The following is an 11,995-nucleotide window of genomic DNA, read 5'->3' as shown; positions in this document are numbered from 1 at the left end:
ACAGCTTCTGACTGAAGAGTTATATTTTATTCAGTACCAACAGCACAGGTAGGTTCAACATCTGGCTAGAAATTAACACTCCACTTTTACCAAGCTGGTCTCAAGGTAGATTACTATCAAATTTATTAATAAAATTCCTGCTACATTTGCTTAAGTTTAAAACAAACATAGGGAAATACAAGGGGGAGAGGAAGACGGATTATGTTCTCTAAAGACTCTGCATATCCTAAATCCCCACCACTAAAAGTGGTACATAGCCTAGGGAACTGGCTGTGCCTAACCAGAATGCCACCCTCAACATTACACTAGGCAACCAAGGCAATTATGTCAAAGTTGATGTTATTCCATCCTCAAGCTGCTCTGCCTTTTGCCCCCTTTTTTTGTATGTCTATGATCATTTTATGAATTTTTATCCTGTTACCTGCTTTGAACTAGTGAGTGTGAGAAATTTCTTAAAGCTGCATAAAGCATATCGGGTTATGCTAACTACAGATAATACAATGGACTGGCACCGTAACACAGGTATACCAAATTACATGATAATGAAAAACACTTAGTCCCTTCGTGTACACATTGAGTTTTATTGTAACAAAGCAACTTGTACACTTTTAACGTTTAAAACTGAGCATCTCTTCCAGTGAAACAAAAAAAAAATAAACATCAAAAAAATGACATTAGAGAATGTCTGTTCCAATCAGATCCTAGAGGTTCTGCTGCTGCTCCACTGACTGGTAGGACCTAAAGCCATCAGGAGTTCACGGTACAGTTTTCTCTTTTTTAAATTTTTTTTTATTTTAAAAGTGTCATCTTAAACTGCATGGATGTCTTGTAAAACATCACAATTAAACAACATGCCAAAGGAGAGCAAAGCCATGTTGTCAAAATGCCCACTTACCACCCCTCCCCCATCCCAATCATCTCAAAACCCACCCTGACTTTCTATAACCCCAGGTTGTATTTTTTTGTACTTTTTTTTTTTTTAAACAAGAGAAAATTAGACAGATACATGTTGGTAAATGCTAACTGTCCATATTCACAGGGAGACACAGTGATCTCAGAGCCCAATATACAGAGGGGAAAAAAGGGAAAGCTAGAGTTCTATGCACTACTACACAGGGGCCTAAGCACTTGCCAGCCTCCAGCAAAGTGAAGGAAGCAAAGGATTTCTTCCCCAACCCCCACAGAACACAAGGTGATTTCATAAAGTTTATAGTGTTCGGGCTAAGACAGAGGGATTGAGTGAGACCTGAACAGAAACAGGTAGAGAGATTTCCATTTTGTTAAGGATTTTCCCCCTTACCCACAGAAAATAAATTTGAACCATGATGTAACGAGAAAGAAAATAAAAAAAGACCAAGAGAACAAGGCGACTGAGCACAGGGGGGGTGTGGAAAAAAATAAAATAAGCCAGCAACTTGTTCCCTGGGATTGGAGAATGAATTAAAAAAAGTTAAAAAGGGGGTGGAATCCATCAGTGATCAATTAATCGTCATCTCCTTCATCCTCCTGCAGAGAAAGATGAAAACAAGTAACAGATAAAGGTGGTATATGCACTCCTACCCACTATCAAGCAGTGTCTTTTCAATCAACAAAATTGCTGCAAAAGGCTGACAACTTACTAATTCAGTGATAGCACAAGTTGAGTAAAATGTCTCTAGAGATTTTGTTTTAGATTTAGCTTATGCCTTTTCATTAGTAGCTCAAGTTGAGATATTCAGGTTCAGTAGGAATTTTTTTCACCCCAGAGGGCATACAATCCAAGTTTGTACCAGAGGCAATGCAGGGTGAAATGACTTGCCTGAGGTCACAAGGAGTGTTAGCAGGATTTGAACTCTTGGTTTCCTTTTACAGCCCACTGCTCTAAATTATTAGGCTACTCCTCCTTTGAGGAAAAGAAAGAAAATCCACACATGCTAAGAAACCACACCTGCTGGTGGTATGTTCCATAAGAACATACCAACTCCCCTAACATTGGGCCTCCTTTACAGGCTAAACACTGCATAAAGCTAAGCTCAGAACTGCTCTCCCCATCCCCCTCCAACAGGAATGTATGAGACCAAGGTTTCTTACCTCTCCTTCTCCCTCCTCCTCCTCTTCATCTTCCTCCTCCCCTTCTCCCTCATCTTCATCACCTTCCTCATCAATATCCTCCAATCCTTCTTCCTCTTCATCATCATCATCCTCCTCTTCTCCTTCCCCTTCTTCATCCTCCATATCCGGAACCTGGAAACAAATAAATGGTAATATCTGTACAGACAATACAATCTATTAAGTCATTCTCTTTAGTATTTTATTGGCTGATGAGCACAAAACTGACAAGAGAAAAAACCTCTGGTGAAAGGACAGTGCAAGTAAAGGTTCAATCACATCACTCCCTATTTCACATCAGCCACTGCTTTCCCAGCATGAAAAGCAAGCTTTCAAAATAAAGAGTCACCCCTTCAAACAGCAAATATGTTACAGCAACCTTAAGAGTTCAAATGCTCATGGTGGTCAAAAAATTTCCCATTGTGTCTACGGGACAAAGTACTTTACATATGGTACAAAATTTTCAAAATGCATATTTAGTAATGCCCACCTGTATGAAGTATTTTACTTTTAAGCCTGTGATAATATACAACGGAAATGCTTAAATTATCGTAATGCGCCTTAATTTTGAAGGAAAGGTGGGTGATTAAAATGTAAATTTTTCTTATTTGTAACATTTAAAGGTTGCTTCCTTACCTTCTAGGAGGGGCTAATACTTAGCTTCGTGATAGCAAAGATTCTAAACCACACTGGATCTAGATCAAATATAAATGTGCGGCTAAACAAATGACTAGTCAATATGTATTGACCAGTCATTGTTTAGACGCACAAAGGATTCTAAACCAGATATGACTATGTATAATCATGATTACAGCTAGTTATATGATTTAATTATCACTTTAGTAAATTTGATATAAAATTGATTTTACTATTTACCACCAGGATATATGAAGTAATATACAATGACCGATAGGTACAGCTGGTTTAAATGACAAAGATAATAAAAAAAAAGCTTCTTGGAAAAAGTAGTGCAGTAGTATGCAGCACTCACCAAGTAGTACTGCAGTGGATTTGGCCAGATGTCATCCTTAATGACCTCTCCCAGCTCATCAGCCCCTGCATCAGAGTGGTCAGTGAACCAGGTGAAGAAGCTTTCAGGTTCTTCATGCTGCCTCTTTCTGCTGGCCTTGTTCTGTGTCTGGCTGGAGCGCTTTGTCAAGTCCTAGGAGCCAAACGAAAATTACACATCTAGGTCTACAAATTTCCTCTGAAGGGATGACAAAATCCTCTCAAAGACGACATTCTCTTGTACAAATTTACAGGCCAATACAGTAGCCTGCTCTTGGACGCGTGTTTTCCCTTACCCCTTATTCAGTAAGGAGAGGAAAACGCACGTCCAACCCATGGCACCTAATAGCGCCCATATGCGCGGGGGATACAGTAAGTAAAATGTGCAGCCAAGCCGCACATTTTACTCTAAGAAATTAGCACCTACCCAAAGGCAGGTGCTAGTTTCTGCAGGCACCGGGAAAGTGCACAGAAAAGCGGTAAAAACTGCGTTTTGTGCACCCTCCGACTTAATATCATAGCGATATTAAGTCAGAGGTTCCGAAGGGTGTAAAAAGTTAAAAAAAAAAAAAATGTAAATTATGGGGCAGCTGTCTGGCTGAAAACCGGACACTCAATTTTGCCGGCGTCCGGTTTCAGAGCCTGTTGCTGTCAGCAGGCTCGAGAACAGACGCCGGCAAAATTGAGTGTCGGCTGTCAAACCCGCTGACAGCTGTCGCTCCTTTTGCCCGTTTCTACCGCACCAGCTCATTTAAATACTGCATCACACGCACCGGCAAGTGGCCAGTGCGTGCGCCGGGAGAGCAGGCGTTCGTACTGAATCGGCCCATTAGTAGTTTGCTCTTCAGAGTTGTTTATATTTCCACAGAAAGACAAGTTCAGGATTTCCATACACTGAAGAATGCTAAGCAAAGTCTTAATCGGGCACAGATCAGAATAATGGCTAATGCACCTGCAGTAGCTGTCTGACCATGAAGATCACAGCCTGACAGCACATTCCTGCTGCCACGAGGTAAGCAGAAAAACTCTAGCTTGAAGATGCACTAAATTATGCACGCAAGTCAAAACCTGCATGTTTAAACAATCCAAGTTGCAAATTAGAAAAATATAAAGTTACAAATATAAAAAGCTGCTTTATGTTGAAAAAATGTAGATATAAGCAAACTGAATACCCCTTGTATGCTATTTAAAAAAGTGACAAACACCAAAAAGACCTACCGATGTTCAAAGTTAAATATATAATAAATGTTTACTGTTTTTTGCAAAAAATTCAATGAAACAGATGTGGCAATCTTGCCTGTACAGTAATGGGGAGTAATAAAGATAGCAGTGGGATTGAGATGTGATAAGGGATTGTTTGTAATGACAAACAGACTTGAAAAATCTCTCAATGTTCTGATATTTTTACCAAAAATTTAATAAAAATACATTTAAAAATGCATTTAACAAAAACATTCCCTTCATACAATTCCTGATATTTATGGGCATGGATTTATGCAATTTTTAAAATTCACATACTAAGATAGTATTGACAGCTATCTTGTCACAATCCTGAGCTGTTTTCTACAGAATCAAGTATGCAATTTCTTACCAATTTTAACCACTAATATTAACATAAAAGGTGTTAAGAAAATAAGCAAAAATCTTGTAACAGCATTTTTTTTTTTTTACAGCATATAAAATGACAGCACTGCTCCCAAGCTGTTAACACGGCAAAACTGGCATGTACCTTTCCAGCTTTCCATTTGATCTCTGTTGACTTTGAAGATGGGTCTCCACTCTCATTGAGGTGAAACTCTTTGGAGAGAACTTTGTTGTCAAAGTATGGATTCTCATCAAAATACTGAAATACATCACATGATACATATAAATATCACAATATGCATAAAAAGTGATTAAACATTATGTAGATATGCAGCTCATATAGCCTATGCACAAATGTTGTTCAATAATATTGTCTTTAACAGGTGGTAAAAGTTCTACAATGTGTTGGATGTTACTTACAAAATCTATTCTGTAGCCTGACTTGATGTCTTCAAACTCTGTCACTTCGACCCTAGTCAAATAATGAAGTGCTTCTTCATCTTCTTCCCCCAGCAGTGCAGATACTAGGGCACATACATTACACAGATTACACAATAGCCTAGCAAGAAGGATTCATCAAGTAGGCAAAAATCAATTTCTTGTTCCTTGCTAGTTGAAGGAACATATCTACCCCACAGAGGGCAAGTTAATACTGGTTGACCTGGTAAACTTTTTGTTCTCAATATTATGAGAATTTGGAAAAGTTTTCAAAACTCTTTACTACAGAGGAAATTACTCAAGTTACATTCATGTTAAATTTGTTTTAATGATCTTCAGACATTTTAAATTGACTTAGTAGGGCACCATCCTTTAAGGATTGATACTTTATCCTTAGTACCAAGCAGAAGGTCACTTGTATTGATAATTCAGAATTGAAGCTTTAAACCTTTGAAACTATTGCATTAGAGCAGCAGCCTCTGCACCAATGACCAGCTACTGAATGAAGACATGACAAAAAAAAAATAGTTGGACAAGCTCTTAAAGGAAAAGTCCATAAACAGTTATTAACCATGTAGACTTCAGAAAATCACTTATTGAGGGTAGTGAAAGATCAAATATCTGGGATCTTCTGGGTACTGACCACTGTTGGGGACAGGATGCTAGGCTCGAGGAACCCTGGCCTGACCTAGGATGGCACCTCTTATGTTAACCCAAAAATGCATTCCATAATAAACCTAAATTTCCCCCTGCCATATACACCTCAAAAAAGCACTCCTAAAATTCCTATTATATTAGTTCACCAAACCAGTTTGATACCTGATTTTGCTCTCATTCAAGATCAATTCAAACCTCATGCTCCCCTCTGATCTAAGATCCTGCAAGCTTCTCCTCTCCCTGATACACCAGACTAATGTTGAGAGCTCGCTCGAGACTCCTTGGAGAAGAGAATGTTCTTTGCTATCCAGACTGGCAGCTCTGGCATGGTCCCAATACTGAAGCAGTAAGGAATCAAACATAGCCCTTTCAAAGGATGCATACAGAATGGCATGCAGTCTTCCAAAATAGTTTCCATATCATCCTCATTGGAAAAATACTGACAACTAATCAAATGGTTAAAAAATGTAATAGTACATATTTTTGGCATTTCATACCTTGTGGGTGATTGACAAATGTTGTAACCCAGAAGTTTGGGATTTTGGCGATCAATTCTGACCTCTTCTGGAAGAATGGTTGGCGGAGCTTGTTGTATTTCTGTTCTACTTTCAAAATTTCCTCACTTGCTTGTTCATTCAGTCTGACAAAAAATGGTGAGAAGAAAAATAAATCAGGGCTGGGCTGAAAAAGATACATTACAGGGAATATTTCTAACAAGAGAATCTCATTAGCATCTCAGAACAAAGCCACACATGACTTTGGAAAAAGGAAAGTCTAACCACTATATGGCTTCCTAGAGAGTAAATAGACTGTCAAACTATAGTTTTCTTCTTAAAGTGAAAATACATGGATTCTTCTCAAAACTAGAGAAAGGTACTAACTAGAATCTTCAAAAAATTATATTTCTATCCTACATTGCCTCTCCTCTTTTGGAGTGCAGAAATCCAAGGGAGTAGTAAATGAGGGATTTTAGTGTATTTAGCTCACACCTTTTCACCTTAGCTCAAAGCGAGATACATTCAGGTAGAAAAGATTTTCCCTGTCCCTAAAGATCTCACAATCTAAGTTTGTATCTGCAGCAATAGAGGGTGACGTGACTTGCCCAAGGAGCGATAGTGGGATTTGAACCTTGGCTTCCCTAGTTCTCAGCCTGATGCTCTAACCACCAGACTATTCTTCCAAGAAACATAGATGAGGTAGGGGCACAACACAAATGTGTAAACAAGAGATCTCCTAAAGTGAAATCAGTTATGAATCGTCCACTGATTAAAAATGGCAGAATGTCAAATTAAATTTCAAGGCTGAGAAACAGTGTGTCACGGGCCATGCTACAGTGCATAGGAAGAGAACCATTATATAAGGTGATGCCTCTATAGAAGCACTGTGAAACGTCATCTATCAAGGGAAAATGAAAGGCCGAACTCCCCACCCCTTCCCCCCCCCCCCCGGGGACTAGGAACCCTCAGCAGGCTTGCTCCTCTGAGCATATCAGAGGGCCTGGCCCAATGATTGTCAATGCCTGGAAAAGAAATTCTGCTGTACCACCAGTTCCTATCATCTGCTGGAAATACAGAGTTGTTCCTGCGCTGCACCACTTTTAAGTAATGGCAATACTGACACCAAGGAAAACTGTTCTCTACTTTCACCTGTCTTATTTGACCCTTTGTTTTAGAGATTTGATTTTATATTTTGTGTTCATAGTTTGTTAGTTATAATCCGACACATTGTGAAATATTGTGTATTTTTGTAATATGCCCTGAATATAAGGGCAGAATAGGAATATTTTAAAATAAATGAACAAACAGGTAGGGGCATATAACCCACTTGGCTTGGCTGGACTGGTGTAGCAGAATGAAAATGGAAATACCATTATATAATGTGATGCCTTTGTACTGGTAAGATTTCATTTGGAGTAATGACCAGTTCTATAGCACCAAAAGGGTATGCAGCATCTCCAGAGAAAGGCTACAAAAAGCTCTATAAAACATGAGTTACTTTTTGTTCTGTTCATACTTGTATGCAATTTTTTTCTGAGCAAATCAAAACTATTTCCTTTCCGCTGGAAAATTTGCTTCTGTGGTTTACATATTCATAACTGATTATCTGAAGCTACCTTTTTAGAGCCTTCGAGACAGGGTTGAAATATTTAAACTTAGGACAAAAATTTTGCTCCTACACTTTGGAATAACCTAACCTCTGAAGTGCGCTTAGAAACCAACTACCTTAAGTATAGGAAGAAAGTTAAAATATGGCTATGCCAAGTAGCATGTTACCAGGGACCTGGTTTGTGATGCAAATACTGAGGAAAATTGTGGTTGAGGAAGACTAGTCTTACAGAGGGAAGACACTGTACACAGTTTTAAGGAGTGAGGTTACATTTAATTCATAGATGGGTGTCAGCTTTGTGTTTATGATGGATTGTACTATAAACTGCTTAAGGTGGGAAGGCAGGATATCCAGTTAAATAAAATAGCCTAGGTAAATTTTGTGTTGCTATTTTGCCTTTGTAGTTTGTCCTTTTCTATATTTGTGTCTATTTGGTCTAGTCGTCCCCCCCCCCTTTTTTTTTTTGCTTTTGAAGTTTTGTAACAGTGTGCCAAACTTTAGGTGCCCAGTTGACTTAGCTCCTGGGATTTTTCTAGCCCAGCTCAGTAATAAAAAATTTTCACAGAAGGGTAGCAGACAAATAGAACCACCTCAGTGGAGGTAGGGGCAAAAAACAATAACCAAGTTCAGGCAACCACGTGAAACACTGAAAATCTTTAATTGCTTAATAGTTAGGAGAAAGCTATCAAGTAGAATCTATGGCATTATATGAGAAACGAATCTAATCAGCCTTAAGGGGCCTTACTGAACTTAGCCATCAGATTCTGTTTCTATTTGTTTATCCAAGAATATTTTCTATGACTCACAATATAAGTAATATTTATGATATACATTAACACCCTCCAAATAAAAGTCTTCCTAGTCCATTTCTCAGGTAACCAGATAGACCTCTTGGTTCATCCAGTACCTTAACTTGAGACTCGAGCTCCAAATCATGCTTGGATGCTTGATTCTGTCATTCAGTTGCTATCACCTCCACTGGTATTTTAATTTATATAAAGTTATGCATACACATCAATACAATGATTACAGGGGATTCTAAATACCAAGAACATTTCTTCAGAAGAAAAACAAGCCTTCATCATTTTAAATACAAACTATTGTACAAAAAAAACCCCAAACAAAACTTAATCCTGCTGCTTAAATTGTTTAATTTCCAGGCAGATCTAAAATACTTAAGGACTTGCTTATTAGAGCAGCAACTGCATTTATAGTAAATTCACATACATCCAAAAAGATGCATTTTTAATTTCTATTTCACCACTAGCACACATTGGGCTTATAAGTGAGGGTCATTCATTCCTGTCAAGGTATGCACAAAGTCAACCCATTTACAGACAATATCCCATGAGCTGCAAAATTAACAGTTATAGAAAAACAAGCAAAACCACATTAAACTGTAAAACATTATAAATACACCTAGGGCTAAAATATGAGGGCATGAACCACCATCTACTGAAAAACTAACATACAACAGGGAACTCACCTGTCTATCTCATTCTGAACTTCATCAATATGCTCAATTGCTTCCTGTTGCTCTTTTTCTGCAAGTATAAAAGCAAGTCAAATTCCAGGAAAACAAGGTAAATTGTCTCATTTAGGCATTTTAATAATAGTGAGTTTATTTTCTCTGTAAATCTTATTGCAAAGGCTTTTTGAAACATGAGGTGTAACATGCTTCTTACCCAGTTTGAAGTTGCACTAAGGGGCAGAGAACACGGATTTACATGAAGTAGTGCACACAGCTATGTCCCGCACAACATACTATAGATTTAATAGTATTACCTATTATGCCCCTCCCCCCCAAGACACATGCAGCCAGATGTTTTGGCTTAGCTGTGTTTCTTTCATTTATGGGCAGAAGATAAAAGTAGTTCTGATGCTGGGACCTGTATGCAAGGTTTACGTGTAAATATGCTTTTTGGTCTAAAAATATATGCACGTAAAAATGCTTTCCTCATTTAAAACATGAGTATTTACATTGTATATGCTTAAACCATGTATTAAGTATTTTCTTCACACATTTGGTTTTGTTCATTTGACTTCCAATACTTTGGCACATTAACTTCTTGCTTCCGAGTTTAATATTTTTAGCGTGTGCTTTAAAGAAGTGCGAGTTTAATCTCAGCAGTTTTAACAGTCAGCTAGGAGAGTCGGCTATGAGAAAACCTCAGGAACCTATGAAAGATGTTGCAGGCCCTGTGCTGTCTTCCTAAGCAAAGCCGGCGGAGCAAGAGACCGGGGCAGGCCTCAGGCCGGAAACTCTCCGTTAGGACTGCGCCGCGTTATAGTGGTACACGCGGCGCCTCCAGCTCCATCAATGCAATAAAGTAACTCTAGGACCCGCGTCGCGGGGACCCAGCACGTGCCTAGCCGTCAGGAGCCCAGAGACTGCCGAGCGCGGCCCATTAAAATGGCAGAAAAGATGGCAGCGGCCCTAGAACATAGCGCCAAGGCTAGACCCCCCCCCCATCCCACACCATGCGGCCCAGGCAGGAAACATCATGGCGGAGCACAATGAGTAGGGCGAACCCGGAGCCCAGGCGGGCGGCTATGGACCCCAGAGACGCCAACGAGGCCTCGGCGCGCCGGCCTACTTCTCTTCCTCCGCCTTCTCTCCTCCCTCCCTCCCGCGCGGAAAATGGCGGCGCTGCGTGTGGAGGCCACTACCGTCGCCTGCTCCTTACCTGAGGTTTCGTCTGCTCCATCGTGGTTAGAGTTCAGCTCCTTTTTACTCACTTTGGCCGCCGGAGCCGACATGTTGGGGGCTGCGGTGGGTTGGTTGTGGCTCTCCCGGGAAGTTTCTGGAACGGCGGGGCGCGGGCTCTCCGGCTTCCCCCCTTTTATTGTTGGAGTGTCGGGCGGCGCGTTTAGGCAAAGCCCAAGGAAGGGGGGGCCGCACAAGACTCCGGCAGAGGCGGAAAGAGGACGGGCAGGAGATTCCGCAGAAGCCGAGCCCGGGCCTCGCGCTCCCGAATAATAAAAGAAAAAGCCGCGAGGAACGAACGGCGCTCGCGCTCTCACACACTCACGCTCCTCCGAGCACAAGCACTACCTCCTCAGGGAAGGCTGCGCGCAGGCGCACCAGCAGCACCTCGGCACGCAGAACACGCCCACACGACACTACGTTCCCAATACGCTTACTCGCGCCTTCTTCCTATTGGCTGAGCCTGCTAAGGTTTGGAAAAAAACGAAGGGCGGGCACCAGTGAAAGTAAGAGAAGAAAGAAAAAAAAAGAAAAAAAAAACAGGCACGGGGACGTCAAGTCCAATAGTACGTCAGCGCGTAACCACGGACCAGTTTGCCGGGGGTGGCAGGGACAGGGTAACGACGATTCTAACGGGGTGGGGGTGGTGGGCGGAGCTAAAGCTTGTTTTTCAGTTCGCGCGCTGCGGTTACCCGGGTTGTCTCGCGCCATTTCAAGGGGATCATATGCCCCCCCCCCCCCCAACAGCCTCCTTCGTTTGAGTTGGGCACGCACATGCTTCAGAGGGAAGAGCACGAGGGTTGGGACAGGTGTTGGGGGAAGGGGAAAGATTATGAAGTCCAGCCAGCAGACAGAGCGTTGGCGAGAAAGCAGAGGTCCTGGGACAAGTGGCGTGAGGGAGAGCTCGAGATTTGGGGGAAGGAGGATAGAGCATAAAACTTGGAAGCGGGAAGAGGGGCAGAAAGTATAAGCCCTAAGGACACCGGGGTGGTGGGCATACACGGAGAACTTTGGATTTCCTCCAAGGGGAGCTTATATCAATTGCCGGGTCTCCGGGTAAACATTACAAAGTTGGGGGCCTTTCCACTCACACACCCTTCTGGAAATCTATAGAAAACGAGAAAGGGGTCAGCACAGCACACACTGCAGGAAGCATGTGGGAAGAGAAGCTGTAAAACAAAAGTGTAGTTTACAACTGTGATTCCAGGAATTGGGACTCAACCCAGCTGAGGGTAGAGTGAGGCGCACAAATCAGAGATTTGTGACTTATTTGAGGAGTAGTAGAGTACTGGGGTCAGGGAAGGAAGAATGGGAAAAATGCTGGGGTTTATTCCTGAAGAGGGGAGAGACAGAATGTGAATTAATGGTGATGGAAGAGAGAAAGCTGATGAACATTGTTCTTCCCCT

General features: G+C 41.3%; 1 protein-coding gene across 1 annotated transcript; it reads right to left on the bottom strand.

Moving 5' to 3' along the window:
* Positions 1-562: 562 nt before the first annotated feature.
* Positions 563-11,004, bottom strand: SET (SET nuclear proto-oncogene). The gene is made up of 8 exons (XM_029612955.1): positions 10,569-11,004; positions 9,368-9,425; positions 6,273-6,415; positions 5,101-5,204; positions 4,826-4,939; positions 3,080-3,250; positions 2,071-2,223; positions 563-1,506 (listed from the first exon to the last, which is right to left on the bottom strand). The coding sequence occupies exons 1-8, from the start codon at positions 10,639-10,641 to the stop codon at positions 1,483-1,485; spliced, it is 840 nt and encodes a 279-aa protein (XP_029468815.1). The 5' UTR covers positions 10,642-11,004; the 3' UTR covers positions 563-1,482.
* Positions 11,005-11,995: the final 991 nt, after the last annotated feature.

The sequence above is a fragment of the Rhinatrema bivittatum genome, chromosome 8 (assembly GCF_901001135.1).
Source record: "Rhinatrema bivittatum chromosome 8, aRhiBiv1.1, whole genome shotgun sequence".
Lineage (NCBI taxonomy): Eukaryota > Metazoa > Chordata > Amphibia > Gymnophiona > Rhinatrematidae > Rhinatrema > Rhinatrema bivittatum.
Note: the sequence above shows the minus strand (reverse complement) of the source record. Positions and strands in the feature narration are given on the sequence as shown.